The following is a 17,342-nucleotide window of genomic DNA, read 5'->3' as shown; positions in this document are numbered from 1 at the left end:
ATGATGTTGCATGTGCCATCTACCAGACTATGTGCACATTTTCTCCAACCTTTTTTTAAAACTTGAGTATAGCTATCTTCCCTTCTTAGTCTTTTATCTGAGCTTCAGTTGTGGTCATCGGCTGTTATCTTTGTTGACTTAATTAATTGGTTATATGGATTATTCCATATATCTCTTTATTGTGGTTGTTTATTGAGAAAATAGTGTTTTTAAAAATGTCAGGGCAGAGGGACATTTCTGCTGTGATCGTGTGGACAGAGGAAATGGCTGTGAGTCGAACTTGAAAACAATACAGTTTTAAATCAAAACTTCTATCTTTCTTGGTTCATTGGCGCCCCCTTGACATATTGTCTGATCTAACACTCGAGGCTCCACTCCTTCACCTCACACTCAGTGCCTTCAAAAGAGAAAGAGAACAAACCGGTTTGTCTGCTTGCAACCCGGAAATAGAGAGAGGCAGAATACCTGAGAAGCAGTGAGAGGTCAGGCGTTCTCTACGCTGCTCAGACGCACAGATCGGCGGCGTGGACTCCACTGCCCGCGCTCCGCAGGTCGGCTGTTTCAGAGCCTGTGTTAACGCAAAGAGATGCTATCGGTAACGCGCGGGCGTGTTCAGACCACAGAAGAAGGGAGCGCAAGCCTACATGAAAGAGTGAGTAGAAGGGGAGGAGAGATGGAGGGAGGCTTCGCGTGCTGAAGAGTGGGTAGTGCTTATCTGCCCTTGCCTACCCCTCAACCCCGCTCTGTCACTCTCTTAATTCCGCTTATTGAGATGGAAGGCAACAGAATGCTTTGACTGCAAAACACCATTGAACTGCATCTGGAGAGCTTACCCAAGGGAAGGACTGATTTTTAGGTTTGATTTTATCTTTTGTTTTATAAGAGAAAGTATTTTATGATCTGTAGCACGTTATGTGATTGGGCTTTTCAGCTGTCTTCCCTATTTCTTCATATCTTCTTTCCTGTAAGCAATATAACATTCAGCTCCTTCATTTTTACGTTGATATAATAGACTTTTCAGTAAACTTTTTCAGTGTTTACTGTCCCTCTCATTTGTCTTTCTCTGCAGAAAGTACTCTGCAGTACCTCTCCCTCTCTCTCTCTCTCTCTCTCTCTCTCTCTCTGTCATTTTCTTCCGCATTCATTCAAACCATCACTCACTTCTTCGTGGATCGAGAGAAAAAAGGCACACAGACATCTGAATGCGGATGGATTTCTAAACCGCGCTTGTGAGAGAGCCTGCCCTCTGTGCGGAGTCCCTGGGATTCCTCTGGCGGATGGTGGCACGCGACGCAGCGCAGGCGTGCCTGAGGACATGTTGGCTCTCTGAGCGGAGCGGCTGAAGTGTGTGCCCCTGGGCTCCCCGCCTCACAGCCTGGCAGAGAGGCCCGCCGGCCTCACAGACGGGTCGGGCACAGGCACCCTGAGCGATGGCAGCGGCGGGAAGCGGGGGAGGGGCAGGCAGGAGCCCCAGGCTGGGCTTCGCAAAGTCCCCCTCGCAGGGGGGCGCGCAGGCCCCCAGCAGCGCCGACCGCCGGCTCCTGGAGAAGACCCTGAAGAGGCTGGCCAAGCTGTACAGGCAATGCGACAACCCCCGCCTCGCCCTCAAAAACAGCCCCCCCTACCTCCCCGACCTGGTGGCCGAGACCTCCGCCCTGCTCACGGACGTGTGGGAGCCCTACAGGGGCTCGGGGGGCCGCGTGCCGAAGGGCGACGAGGGGGTCTACCTTAAGGTCCACATCAGACACCTGCTGGACAAGACGGAGAGGGCAGTGCTCCTTTTTAAGGAGGGCAGGGACAGGATGTTCGACGAGGCCTCCAGCCACAGGTGAGAGCAGCCAGGCGCTGAACCCACATCCCCTTTTACACCGGCACACCACGGCTCTCTAACAGGTCTAAGTCTTTAGTCCGTTGATTTACAGTTAACCCTCGTGTTGACTTAAGGGTCAAAAATGACCCGCCACAAGAGAAAACCCCTAAATCACTTTTTTTCGACTTTAAATTTGATGACAAAATTTGTGATGAGTGACAGGTTGTTTCTTCATGCAAAATTGATTTGTAGTTTAAAATTCAATTAGGCTGCTTTATTTTAGGGGTTTAGTGAAGGCGGGACATGGGGAGTATACAGAATGTTGGGGCTGTAAAATGGTATAATCGAATAATACCATTAATACCATTAATACCATAATACCATAATACCGTAATACAATAAATGGAATAATAGTTTTAAAAAAGAAGAATGGTGGGGTAAGAATGTGAACCGTACCTTATAGTGTAGGACAGATGCGTGCCACGTTGTGGGTCTCTGGGGGCCAAACACTCACACTGAGTCTAGTCTCCCTACCAACAAACAGCACAAAGATGTCCTGTTTGTGAACATGAATGAGGGTTATAATCATGTTTTTATATAACAAATTCTATAAAAGAAAAAACCCACATGGCTTTCTTTTTCATGTTTTGCTGATAGCTTCCTTTTTCTACTTCAGAATATTAATGGTTTTATGAGATGGGTTTTAAAGAACTTCATACTTTTAATAATATTCAGTTTTAAAGCAGACTTTTCTTCAGTGTGGAATTAAAAATGACATGAAAAATGCTTGGTTGGAGCAGAATTGTTATGAAAGTTAACAAACAAGCTGCCAAATACTCCAACCGTTCAACCGCAACTGAGTTTGTGTCCACGTTTGTGTTGGTGCTGTTGGGGGAAAGCCGTAGTATAGGAGCTTGTGTGGGAAAAGTGGGCTCTCGGGTGGGGGGGTGGGAGCTCGTAGACAAAGCCACGCAGGTGAAAGTGCCTCAGATATCCCAGTGTCGTGCGGTTTGCCCCTGGCTGGTTTGGGCGGGCCCTCTCGGGGACAGCTGCTGGTGATGGAGCATGGACCCTGATTTCCAGCAGAACCGGTTTCCCGGGTGAGCCCGGGAACCTGGCCAGCTGTCAGGGCTGACCGTGCATGCTGAAAGCCCTGGACGTATTCCAGTGACTGACAATGGCTCTTACACTCTCAGAAATACAGTGACAGTGGAGGTACACTTTGGTTCTTCAAGGATCAGGTTTCCTGAATGTACCCTGAAAGTATAGTAATATTCTCTTTGTGGAAAAATTTGTTTGTTTTCCAAGAAAAATAGGTAGAAATGAATGATATATTGCTGGCTAGTGGCACAATTTTATGCACCTATAAGGTACCGTCCCAGCGACAAGCATTTGTGCCTTTTTAGGCACTTTTTGTACCTTATTTCCGAGAGTGCATATGACAATTTCAACAATTCCACTGTGATATGTTGAAAGCCATGGTTTTGTGTAAAAATGGGGAATATTCTTAAAATGAAGAACATTTCGTGGTTGGTGGAGTTCAGTGATATTTGGCCAAATATTTCACATTTTCCTAAAATCACATTACAGTTGCTTATTGCCGTCGAAAATAACAGTGATCTGTTATTGCATTACAGAAGAAACCTCCTCTCTGAAGGCACAATAATAAAAAATAATAAAAACAACTACACACACATTTGTATTTAGATCTACCAGTTTCTTTATGCTGTAAAACAAAAAAATATCTATAATCTGGGACAGAAATAAATAAGAGCAAAACACATACAAGCCTACACGGACCGCATCTGTCATTTCATATATCATGCGCTTCAAAATTAAATGAAATCAAAATATCTTTCATGGCTCACCTGATAAACATAAACTACAAAAAAAAAAATTAAATAATAAATAATTGAAGGTTTCACATTGCACAAGGTTCCTCTGGCACAGACCTTTACCATGATCATTTTTCATCTAGTTTGAGTAATATACCTAGTCCATGAAATATACACTTAGTAGCCGGTATCAATACAGTTAACACATTTGTTTGAACCACAAATTATTATTATTATTATTATTATTATTATTATTATTATTATTATTATTATTATTATTCTAGGTTAATGAAATACCTGCTTTCTGAAATTATGAAACATTGTCTGTAGAATATTCTGAAATAAGACGTTACAGTGCATGTGTTGCTGATAAGCAGACTTGTGTCTTGTTAAAAATAAACAATAAAAAAAAAAGCTGTAGGTTTTTACTAAATGGCTTTCATGATTACATTTGCGAAACATTATGAAGAGAGTGAACATGAATAAGAAAGAATATGAAGAGACTGTCTATATTTATCGCCTTGGGTTTGCCTTTTATAGCGCGCCTCCATTCACATAACTCTCTTTAGAAGCCTACCTTTCTGGTTAAATGCTATAGCCTCGTCCACTGCTGTTGATTATTAATTGTGAACACACGCAACGGCACAACAGCACATGTAATATAATTTGGCCTTTTTGATTTTATCAACATATAGAAAGCTTTGTGTCACTCACTAATCTACATGCACTTGGAGAAGGCCGTTGGTGGTGGATTCTGCTCAAGCTGAGAAATAGTGACAAATGAACTTTTCTGTCGATGGTAAAAATGGCATAACAAACCAAAACCAAAAAAACCACGACTGTAATTTTGAATGTAAGTGACCCCAGATCAGCATTACTTTCTAATGAATAATCTTCATCAGAACTAAAATAAACCCTGGTGCCAGTGAGGGAAAGGAATGTAGGTTTATAGAAATGTTGTGCAGCAGGATAAACAAGTCTAAAAAAGTCTGTTCACTGTTTATCTGGACACCTCTGCACACACAGTACGTAGCATTGTGAGACACGGTGAAAACAACTTAATAATACACATGCAATTTACATGGGCGTTTCTTGCACACATATACTCATTCAGACTAGTACACACACATTCACTCACACACAGTAAATGTAAAATGCATACGCACACACACATACACACAGCAAACACACCTTAACCTATGTACTGTATGGGAGTTGTCATCGTCAATTGTTATTTTCTGTACTGACATTTCAGCTCAGTACAGAAATATACTTTCACATGTTGAAAGTGACAAAACTAAGTGTACATGTAGAGTAAAGTGAGTGTAGATGTTTCCATTCATAGACTTAGAGGGCTTTTATCCTTCATCACTATACGTAACTGTAACAGTCACACATAACACATAACAGTCGGGAACAGTTTTTTTGTGTGCCTAGTCTACTAACCCAGCGTATGTACTTCTCTTTCTGAGCTGTCTTTGAGCTTACTAATGGAAACTTGACCTCTAAACAGAGAAAGCCCATCAAGATATTATAAGAGAAGCCCATAAGATGTGCCTGTATAAAAAATATTTGTAGAAAAAACATTTTTTATGTTGGTGAAATACGATAAGTCTAGCGTCATCATTATCGAGAAAAAAAAAGAAGAAGTAAATAACGGCTTAGAAATGTCCAAATAAATGGATCTGACTATGAATGCTAATTGTCAGTCAAAGCACAGAACATTGATTCCAATTATTTAGACAGTTTGGACAGTTAGGATATTTTTCACTGGATATGCCACTATTGTTCATTTGGGCAGTCTTGACTACACTGTGGAAAAAAAACCCTTCCGTGTATTTAATATACACAAGGCTTATGATGATTTTGTACAAGTTTGAAGATGTTGTTAATAAGGGGTTGAATGTTATGGGACATGAACATCTCAGCTGAAATAGAGGTAGACTAAAATAAATAAAAGAAAAGCATGTCTTTGGCCTGAGAGATGGGTACTGTCCAGGGCGGACTGAGCGAAATCGAAGCCCCATGCTTAGCAGGCTGATGGAAAATGAGCTGGTTTTGCAAAAGGGGGACAGAGAGGCGGGGGCTGTCATTGTGGGCGGGAGAGGGAGAAATCTTTTTTTAACAAGCCTCAAAGTTTAAGTGTGTCATGGTTAATTCTTTGACCAAAAGAGCGGGCTTGAGTAATAAAGGAGAGGTCAACAGTCAATGCAGAGATTCGACTCCCACACTGGGCCCCCCTAAAGGAGCTCAGTTTGGGGAATTGTATTTTTTTCCCTCATCTCCCCCCATTGTTTCTTTCTTATCTAATGATAGTTCTCCTGCTCCTGTCTCCCTCCCCATGTTGGCCACAAAATGGCCACTGTATGTTTCTTGGACGGGATGAAACTGTCAACTGTAATTTCGTTGCTCTGTACTGTGCAATGACAATAAAGCTATTCTATTCTCTGCTCTTAACAAAATACTTATACCGAATGGGTATACAGTGTGCTAAGTATTGGGAGACTGTATCCCGAATACTTAGTCTGTTATTTTTCTGTGCTTCAAACAAATGTACTGTATGTATATGTGTAGAGTAGTTTGTGTAGATCTGTATTTGAAGTAGAGGCCGCAGTAGATGTTTGTTTGCAACGGGGCTCTGCACAATTGTGAGAAAGAGTGCAAGAGATTTTGACAGGTTTTCTATTCTATTTGAAGTGATGTTATGGTGACAGTTGGTGGAAGGTTGGGTGGTCAGTGAGCAATGGAAAAATCTACCTTGTGTAGAGACAGGACGGGAAATGGAGACAGTGACTTCCTGTTTATAGCAGTCAGGCAGAGTGCAAGTGTGCACAGAGAGAGAGAGAGAGAGAGAGAGAGCACACATTTGCTTGTGCTCATTTGAGTCCAATAGGGGCCATATATTCTCTGTAAGTGTATTTCTGAGAAATATTTCAGGATATACACTCAGTGAGCACTTTATTAGGTATTTATTAGACTGCTGTAGCCTATCCACTTAGAGTTATGGTGCGTTGTGTTCAGAGTTGCTCTTGTGCATACCACTGTTGTGTTGTGTGGTTATTTGCATTGCTGTCACCTTCCTGTCAGCTTTGACCAGTCTGGCCGTTCTCCTCTGACGTCTCTCATTAACATAGCGTTTCTGTCTGCAGAACTGCTGCTCACTGGATTATTATTATTTTTTATTTTTTTACACCATTACATTACATGACATCAATGGCATTTGGCCAGAGCAACATACAACAAAGTGCATACCCATAACCAGGGATAAGTGTGCTGAAAGACCCTAGAGGGAAGTACAATTTCAACTGCTACCTGTACAACAACGATAAGGACTAGGGCCTATTTCAATTCTTTTTTTTTCTTTTTTTTTTTTTAAACAAACAAATAAACAAACAACAAAGCAAAAGTGACCAAACTTAACTAGCCAAACACTGCTTACCTAGCCAAACTAAAAATACTGATACACAAAAAAGTAAATCACAGAAAGACAACAATTAAGGTTCACAGGGAGGTAGGGAGGGACGGGGAGAGGTGCTGCTTTGCAAACTCTAGAGACTAGTGTGCGTGAAAATCCCAGAAGATCAGTCGTTTCTCAAACCACCCTGTCTGCCCCCAACAATCATTCCACGGTCAAAGATCATATTTTTTCCACATTATGATGGTTGATGTGAACATTAACAGAAGCTCTTGACCCATATCTACATGACTATATGCATTGCACTGCTGGCACACAATTGGCTGATTAGATAATCGCATGAATAAGTAGGTGTAATGAAGTAAAAGTTTTCCTAATAAAGTGGTCGGTGAGTGTATGGTGATGCTTTTCTAAGAGGTCGTGTCAATGTATTTTTTATACATGTCATCATTGTGTTCCATATATTTTTGCTGTTCGGAAATGAATACATTCATACATCGATCACTGATTTCATTATCTGTGATTGTTATCCTTCAGGAAGAACCTGACCAAGCTGTCTCTGCTGTTCAGCCATATGCTATGTGAGCTGAGGATTTTGTTTCCGGGGGGCAAGTTTCAAGGCGACACATTCAGGTTCACAAAACCACAGGCCGGGGAGTTCTGGAAGAAAGCTTTTGGAGAGAGGTGAGTTTGAAGCACTAGGGTGGCCAGATTTACAGTTTATCAATACCAGACAGCATGCACCGCTAGAAGCATAATCACGGCCAAGGGCAGGAGGACTTTTGTTTATTTTGGTAAGCCATTTGTTTGGCCTATGTCTCCGACTGTTTTTTTTCTTTCTTATTTATCTGCCTCATAAAGGCTTCCTTACCTTTTGTTGGCACAACCATGGCCCTCATGTTGACAAATGGCAATTACAGACTCCAAAGGCTACAATCAAGACTAGGCACTGTAAGCTTTCTTATACCTGCACCAAGGAAACAATTGAATTCACCTGACTAATGAGAAACAGCAGAGAAGCCAACTGTCCAATTGCTTTTGGAATATATAGAAAAAGGGCTGTATTTCCTACAATGATCACCCGATATGGATGGAACGGCCCTCAAATTAAAAGTGACAGTCTAGACTTTAACCTCATATTCATTATTTCATTTCAAATCAAATGTGCTGGAGTACAGAGCCAATGAAGGGAAACTGAGTTACTCTCCAAGCTTCTTTTCACTGTGCAGTCCAGGGACTTTACACGGTCATTGCTGCACTGGTTTCATGTCTGCGAGCAGACTGGCAGGGTCGCACCAGCCAGAGCAAGGCATCTTGGGGGAGGAGGTTGGGCGTACCCTACACCCCTGGCCCAGGGCTTCACCCCAGGGCTTCACCCCAGCCGAGGGAGTGGGGCTGCAGAGTGGCTCAACCCGGAGCCTGGGCCAGCACTTTAACGGGTTTCACTTCCTGACAGTAGATACCCGAGACTCTGGCTAAACCAGCCTCCCCTTCTCTGGGGTAAATTTTGCTGTGAGATAATTACAGTGGAGCAGCATGAAACAAATAAGTATTTAATTCTCTCTCCTTCCCTAACTCCCTCCCCCCTCTCTCTCTCCCCCTCCCCCTCTCTCCCTCCCCCTCTCTCTCTCTTACTCTATCCCTCCCCCCTCTCCCTCTCTCTCTCTCCCTCTCCCCCTCTTTCTCTTGCTCTATCCCTCCCCCCTCTCTATCCCTCCCCCCTCTCCCTCTCTCTCCCTCCCCCCTCTCTCCCTCTCTCTCTCTCTCCCTCCCCCCTCTCTCCCTCCCCCTCTCCCCCTCTCTCCCTCCCCCCTCCCCCTCTCACAGGTGTATCGTACCCTGGAGCTCTTTCAGACAGCAGTTGAAGCGTGTTCACAGCTTTGAGGAAGGCATGGAGGCAATGGCCCTGAAGTCCACGGTAGACCTCACCTGCAACGACCACGTTTCAGTCTTCGAGTTCGACATCTTCACCAGGCTCTTCCAGGTACCGCCACGCTCCAAACGCGGTGAATAAGCGGTGCCGGGCTGCGTTGTGCTCTGAATCTGCTCCCTGGGCCCTGCAGGATCCTGTTCCGAGAGTAACAGATATCTGCTTCCCCTCCTCAGCCTTGGGCAACCCTGCTGCGCAACTGGAACCAGCTGGCCGTGACCCACCCTGGCTACATGGCCTTCCTTACCTACGACCAGGTCACCGCTCGCCTGGGGAACTACCTGCATCGGCCTGGGAGGTAGGGAATGAAAGGGAATAAAACTTAAACCGAAATACAAGTAGTCTGTACATTTGTACTTATTTGAGCAATTCTAGCATTTTAAGATTGTAATATAGGAGTACATCTTATGGAGATCCTATCTCATACAAATATATACTGTATGAAAAGACACCTTGTAAGAGGAAGCTGTGTTTCGTGAGTGGAGTGTGGACTGAGAGGGCTTCGCAGGAGAACGTTCTGATGTATTGGTAAACGGTTGGCATTTATATAGCGCCTTTATCCAAAACACCGTACAATTGAGGCTTCTCATTCACCCATTCATACACACACTCCCACACCAACGGCGATTGGCTGCCATGCAAGGCACCAACCAGCTCGTCAGGAGCATTTAGGGGTTAGGCGTCTTGCTCAGGGACACTTCGACACAGCCCGGGCGGGGGATCGAACTGGCAACCCTCCGACTGCCAGATGACTGCTCTCACTGCCTGAGCCAATGAGACGACTGCTCTTACTGCCTGAGCCAATGAGACGACTGCTCTTACTGCCTGAGCCAATGAGACGACTGCTCTTACTGCCTGAGCCACGTCGCCCCCGTGGTAACAGGCGTATCTTTCCTGTCAGCTACATCTTTCGGCTGAGCTGCACCCACATGGGCCAGTGGGCCATCGGGCACGTGGCAGGAAACGGAGCGATTGTGCAAACCATCCCACAGAATGCACCGCTGTACCAAGCGCTCATCAAGGGCTTCAGAGAGGGCTGGTGGGTATACAAGCAGGAACACACACACACACACACGCACACACACACACTCACACATAAACACATACGCACACACACTCACACACACTCACACACACACACACTCACACACACTCACACATACACACATACACACATACACACGCGCACACGCACTCACACATAAACACACGCACACACACACACGCACACACACTCACACATAAACACATACGCACACATAAACACACACACACACACACACACACTCACACATACACACGCACACACATAAACACACGCACACACACACACACGCACACACACTCACACATAAACACATACGCACACACACTCACACATAAACACACACACACATAAACACACACACACACACACACACTCACACATACACACACACACACATACACACACACACACACACACACACACACACACATGCACACACACATAAACACATATGCACACACACTCACACATAAACACATACACACACATAAACACACACACACACATTAACACATACACACCCACATAAACATATAAACACATACACGCACACACACACATAAACACATACACACATGCACACACACATACATGCACATAAACACATACACACACCCATAAAAACATACACACACATAGACACACACACACATATACACACATAAACACCCCCGCAAACACACCCACATGCACACACACACATGCACCATTAACACACACACACACACCAATAAACACATACACACATACACATAAACACATATACAAATGCACACACACACATAAACACATACACACACACCCACCCGTAAACACATACACACATGCACACACATACACACACACACATACATGCACGCACACACATAAACTCATAGACGCACACGCACACGCACACACGCATACACACACCCATAAACACATGCATACACATACACAACCACACACGGACACACACACAAAGACACAGCATACCCATAAACACATGCATACTACACACAAACACACACACACATACGCACATACACACACAGCACACTCATAAGCGTTGATGCTGTGAAACTTTGTGGCTTTTTGTTCTTGTGGGGGCGATTCTGAGTCATGCAAATGTTCTCTTTAAATGTTGTATTTACGCATTTCGCTCTGTGGTCTTAGCTACCTGTATCCAGATTCCCGTGACGTCAACCCGGACTTGACCAGCCTGTGCAGCTCTGTGCAGAAGGGAAAGATCAAAGTGACTGAGGTAACTCCACATCTCTTCTTGTGTATACTCATGACGCCTCTGTAAATATCCCTGTGTGACCCGCCCAGTGTGACTGAGCCGCAGGCTGTGCGCACCAGCACTCTTTCTCTCTGTTTCCTGCAGTGTCTGTGAGCTCTGTGAGCTCTCTATTCTTCAGCTCTGTGAGCTCTCTACTCTCTGCTCTGTGAGCTCTGCTCTTCAGCTCTGTGAGCTCTGCTCTTCAGCTCTGTGAGCTCTCTGCTCTTCAGCTCTGTGAGCTCTCTGCTCTCTGCTCTTCAGCTCTGTGAGCTCTCTGCTCTTCAGCTCTGTGAGCTCTCTGCTCTTCAGCTCTGTGAGCTCTCTGCTCTCTGCTCTTCAGCTCTGTAGGCTCTCTGCTCTTCAGCTCTGTGAGCTCTCTGCTCTTCAGCTCTGTGAATTCTCTGCTCTTCAGCTCTGTGAGCTCTCTGCTTTTCAGCTCTGTGAGCTCTCTGCTCTTCAGCTCTGTGAGCTCTCTGCTCTGCAGCTCTGTGAGCTCTGCTCTTCAGCTCTGTGAGCTCTCTGCTCTGCAGCTCTGTGAGCTCTCTGCTCTCTGCTCTTCAGCTCTGTGAGCTCTCTGCTCTTCAGCTCTGTGAATTCTCTGCTCTTCAGCTCTGTGAGCTCTCTGCTTTTCAGCTCTGTGAGCTCTCTGCTCTTCAGCTCTGTGAGCTCTCTGCTCTTCAGCTCTGTGAATTCTCTGCTCTTCAGCTCTGTGAGCTCTCTGCTTTTCAGCTCTGTGAGCTCTCTGCTCTTCAGCTCTGTGAGCTCTCTGCTCTGCAGCTCTGTGAGCTCTGCTCTTCAGCTCTGTGAGCTCTCTGCTCTGCAGCTCTGTGAGTTATCTGCTCTTCAGCTCTGTGAGCTCTCTGCTCTTCAGCTCTGTGAGCTCTGCTCTTCAACTCTGTGAGCTCTCTGCTCTTCAGCTCTGTGAGCTCTCTGTCTGCAGCTCTGTGAACTCTCTGCTCTTCAGCTCTGTGAGCTCTCTGCTCTTCAGCTCTGTGGGCTCTCTGCTCTTCAGCTCTGTGAGCTCTGCTCTTCAGCTCTGTGAGCTCTCTGTCTGCAGCTCTGTGAACTCTCTGCTCTTCAGCTCTGTGAGCTCTCTGCTCTTCAGCTCTGTGAGCTCTCTGCTCTGCAGCTCTGTGGGCTCTCTGCTCTTCAGCTCTGTGAGCTCTGCTCTTCAGCTCTGTGAGCTCTCTGCTCTTCAGCTCTGTGAGGTCTGCTCTTCAGCTCTGTGAGCTCTCTGTCTGCAGCAGCTTCCTGTCAGTCACTGGTGTGATCCCTTGTTTCCCCTCCCTCTTTTTGTTTCACTTTGATGTGGCATTCCTCACTAGGTGTAACCACATCCCTCTTTCCATGGTCTGACAACCCCTGTCACCCTGTCTCTGTAGTTTTGTAGTGTTCAGCAAGGCATTGTCTGTGAGGGTGTGTGTGTGTGTGTGTTCGCGTGTGTTCGTGCATGTGTTAGTGTGTGTGTGCATGTGTGTGCGTGTGTGTTTGTGTGAGTGCGTTTGTGCATATGTGTGTAAGTGTGTGTGTGTGTGTGCATGTGTGTCTGTGTGTGTGTGGGTGTTCACGTGTGTTCATGCATGTGCATGTGTTTGTGTATGTGTGTTTGTGTGCATTTGTGTGGCTCTGCCTATATGCCTGTCAGTCAGTGTGTCCCTCTGTCTCCATGTGCTGTAATGTCCCACTGGTTAATGTTGCTGACCCCATGTGTGTCGGTGTGTCCGTGTGTCTCTGCTCTCTCTACAGGAGCAGTATGAGCTGTACTGTGAGATGGGCAGCACCTTCCAGCTGTGTAAGATCTGCACTGAGCGGGACAAGGACACCAGGATTCAGCCCTGCGGACACCTGCTCTGCCGGCCCTGTCTCACCGGCTGGCAGGTGCGCTGAGACGCATACATACATATACACTCGCACACACGCACGCACGCACACTCGCATGCACGCAGACGCACACGTGCACACACACACACACACGCACATGCGCACTCGCATGCACGCAGACACATACTGTCCCTGAGCAAGACACCTAACCCCCAAATGCTCCTGACGAGCTGGTCGGCGCCTTGCATGGCAGCCAATCGCCATTGGTGTGTGAGTGTGTGTATGAATGGGTGAATGAGAAGCATCAATTGTACAGCGCTTTGGATAAAGGCACTCACACACTCGCACACACAAACACACTCACACACTCGCACACACAAACACACTCACACACTCGCACACACAAACACACTCACACACTCACACACTCGCACACACAAACACACTCACACACTCGCACACACAAACACACTCACACACTCACACACTCGCACACACAAACACACTCACACACTCGCACACTCGCACACACAAACACACTCACACACTCGCACACACAAACACACTCACACACTCACACACTCGCACACACAAACACACTCACACACTCACACACTCGCACACACAAACACACTCACACACTCACACACTCGCACACACAAACACACTCACACCTACTGCTGCTCCGTGTGCAGTGTTAACACAGTTTACCTCAGAAAACCATCTCATTTCTCATACATGCCTAATTACAGACGGTTGGTGGTTATTTGAAAACAAATGGATGGTAATGCGTCCAGCTGGATGTTTAGAATGAGCACTCCTGAGCAAATGGTCCAAACAATGGGCAAATTCATAAATCTTCCACATGTCCACCCCTGTCCTTCCCCTGTGCTTTAAGAACTGTGACTGGTTTCACAGTTTTTCACAATTGTTTGTTCTTTAATAGTTCATTTCACCTGACAGTTTTGACGCTAGTGCCTTAGCATTGATTCATTGCCTAAACCTTTATGTTAGTTACGGATAAACGTTTCAGTTTAAATGTTTACATTTAAATGTAATGTGAATGTAGTTCACTACTGCAAGCGTGGGTCAAGCAGTTTACCATTCAAGATAATAATAATAATAATAATAATAATAAGATAATAAAAGTTGCAAGCATACATGAAAGAACATTGATATATATACAGTATTCGCCTATTTGAGAGGTGATTGGCTGCTCATGTATCATCAAGATTAACAAAAAAAAGTTTTTATTGAACAGACCTAGGTTGGACACACTTCGCTACCTTGTCATTGGCATGTTTACTGAAAGTTCAGCTAAAATCACCTGCTCTGACTCACACCTGCTCTGCAGCCTCAGAGCTCTCGTGTGCTAATTGGCTGTAATGCCCAGTTCAATGGGCATCGTTGCACTTTCTATGTCTGTAGGAAAGAAACATGCTGTAATAGAGGGGCCACAGTTTCCTGTTTGTTAGCACGCTCACATACACGTCCATTGTGCAGATACTGCTGTGAAAGATCAGGCTCACCGCCACTGTAACCTCGGTTTCTGTGACTAATCACGGCTTTGAACCCCTCTGAGGCATGCGGGTGCCCTGTCTGTCAGTCAGCACCGTGGAGGACTGCGCTAGCAGTGCTAGCGCCCGCGTGGCTAACATGGCCCCATCGTCCGCCGCGTCTACAGGACGGCCTGTAGCGTAGTGGTTAAGGTACAAGACTGGGACACGCAAGGTCTGCGGTTCGATCCTCGGTGTAGCCACGATAAGATCCGCACAGCCGTTGGGCCCTTGAGCAAGGCCCTTAACCCCGCATTGCTCCAGGGGAGGATTGTCTCCTGCTTAGTCTAATCAGATAAGAATGTCAAATGCCATGAATGAATGTACTGAATGAATGTACTGAATGAATGTCTCTTGCAGAAATCTGACGGACACACGTGCCCGTACTGTCGCTGTGACATCCGGGGCACTGAACCCATCGTCATCGAGCCCTTCATGTTGGCGAGGAAGAGCGAGGTGCTGGACGAGGACGCCGAACACGAGGAAGAGGAGGATGATGACTTGGAAGACGTGCAGCTGCTGATGAAAGAACTGGCCTCCGCCAAGGTAACGGGGCAGGCCGTGCAGTGGTTAAGGTACATGACTGGACTGGGACTCCGCAAAGTCAGTGGTTCGATCCCCGGTGTTGCCGCGATGAGATCCGTGCAGCTGTTGGGCCCTTAACCCCACATTTCTCCAGGGGGGATTGTCCCAGGGGGGCGGATTGTGTCCTGCTTAGTCCAATCAACTGTAAGTCTCTTTGGATAAAAGCGTCAGCCAAATAACATGTCATTTAACATGCAATGTAATGAAGGGCAGGATCATACTGTAGTGTGCAGCACACTAATGATGCCAGTGCCTTTACCAGACTACTGTACAGAGAGAGTACAACAGCTCTCTGTATGTAGAGAAAGAAACTGTGTAGCTGACAGTAGGCACAATATGATGCTGCAGTTACCTTTTGGTACAACCCAGTCTAAGTCCTTACAAGAAAAAAGGGAACAGATAGAAATGGCTATGCAGCTCAGGTCCCTAGCTACCTTAAATCTAAAACTTACATAACTAGCCTTCAAAGGTTTGTGGGATAAGGGGCAGCTTTAAATGTTGAATTTCGGGACAGTTCATCTGCAGAGCAGGAGCGTGAATAATGTTCCCCCACAGAATTATAATTCCACCCAGAGTTACCTTCAGATATAACAATCGAAAAATAAAAAGCAACATGACGCAAATAGTGTTCCGATGGATGGGATCACCCTGGTGAACCAGAGTTAATAGGCTATACGGCGAACAGAGGAGCTAAATGAGAGTTGAGGTCGATAGGAATGGAACAGGGTCAGACAAATAAACCAAACAAACTAGCAGGGCTCAGGCAAGAATCAGTAAAATATGTCACACCAACATCACAAGGTACCATGCTGTCAGTTTATTCTCCAAATAAAACCAAAGAGTCTCGCTCAATTTCTCACATCTCTCTCTCTCCCTCTTTCTCCCTCTCCCTCTCCTTCTCCCTCCCTCTGTCTCTCACTTACATATACAGATGTTGGGGGCAGAGAACCCGCTCCCCCCGCCCAGTCTTGCCCCTCCACCCCTACCCCCAAAACGCGACACCTCCCCCTGCAGCTCTCCTCGCCCCCCCCTCCGGCCCTCCGTATCCGATATCCTGGCCAAGTACTCCCACTCACGGCCCGTGAGTATCCCAGCCTCTCTGTGTGCTGAGTGTGCAGCTGTGTTTCGGCTAACTAAATACAGCACGCATTAATATGCTCTTAATATACCCCAGCACAGTGTTTCTTTAAATACCACTTAATTACCCCTGTACAGTATGAAACAGGACTCAACCCTGTCTTCCCCCAGTAAGAAGCTTTTGGCAAGTTCTTAAATCTTCCGCACGTCTTTCCCCTATGCTTTAAAAACTGCTCTCTGTGTCTGCAGGACCATGGCAGTTCCCATGGACAGACAGACAGACAGCTCCACAGACAATCTGCTATGGCCAGCAGGTGAGCTCCTGGACTGAACTCAGCCCCCTTCCTTGGAATTAGCACACATGATGTTAATAAGTGAGAAATATCTTGATCTATGTTGAGTGAGGTGGTCTATGTTTGCTGCTGGGGGGGGGGTGCTTTTAGTCATGGTTGTCATGGGAACTGGGCCTAAGGTGTCAGAACACAAGGCTTCAGAACACAAGAACCAGTAGCAAACTTGTAGTATTTTCAATAAAGGTCTTTATTGGCAAATGGGCAGGTTAGACAGGCAAATATCAGAAGCTGGCAGGATAGTAGAGGTTACATGGTTCGTAGTCAGTAGTCCAGGCAGGGGTTCGTTAACGGGGCGAACAGCTACAGCAAAGGAAATCCTAATCATGGTCGTGGTCACAGGCCAAAGTTTGATGACAGGCAGAAAAAGGAAAATCCGAAATCACAAACCGGTAATCGAAACAAAGTCCAAAAACAATGGGTCAAACAGAAGGAGAATCCAAAAGGCAGTGGTAGACGTACATGAAACTGATCAGAACACGGATAAATCAGACAGACTACATGCTGGAGAAAAGTGAGAGACAGGTTAAACGAATGAATGAAAAGAAAATAGAACTACGGAAAGCACAGAGGAAAAAAAGGCGAAACACTGGGCAGTTTATCAAATTGCTAATTAGCAAATCAAGGTGATTGGAAGAAAATACTGGGGAGGCC

The 17,342-nt window shown here is 45.9% G+C and overlaps 1 protein-coding gene across 1 annotated transcript in view; it reads left to right on the top strand.

Moving 5' to 3' along the window:
- The first annotated feature begins 456 nt into the window (after positions 1-456).
- The window catches only part of cblc (Cbl proto-oncogene C, E3 ubiquitin protein ligase), an 18,422-nt gene continuing 1,536 nt past the window's right edge, over positions 457-17,342 (top strand). Inside the window, exons 1-11 of the mRNA XM_061248431.1 lie at positions 457-856; positions 1,070-1,828; positions 7,598-7,744; positions 8,888-9,044; positions 9,167-9,288; positions 9,892-10,029; positions 11,194-11,281; positions 13,046-13,177; positions 15,037-15,222; positions 16,193-16,342; positions 16,588-16,652. Coding sequence (XP_061104415.1) covers positions 1,431-1,828; positions 7,598-7,744; positions 8,888-9,044; positions 9,167-9,288; positions 9,892-10,029; positions 11,194-11,281; positions 13,046-13,177; positions 15,037-15,222; positions 16,193-16,342; positions 16,588-16,652 — 1,583 coding nt within the window. The 5' untranslated portion in view covers positions 457-856; positions 1,070-1,430. The remainder of the gene's footprint in view (positions 857-1,069; positions 1,829-7,597; positions 7,745-8,887; positions 9,045-9,166; positions 9,289-9,891; positions 10,030-11,193; positions 11,282-13,045; positions 13,178-15,036; positions 15,223-16,192; positions 16,343-16,587; positions 16,653-17,342) is intronic.

The sequence above is a fragment of the Conger conger genome, chromosome 1 (assembly GCF_963514075.1).
Source record: "Conger conger chromosome 1, fConCon1.1, whole genome shotgun sequence".
Lineage (NCBI taxonomy): Eukaryota > Metazoa > Chordata > Actinopteri > Anguilliformes > Congridae > Conger > Conger conger.
This window is presented reverse-complemented; position numbering and strand designations above follow the sequence as displayed.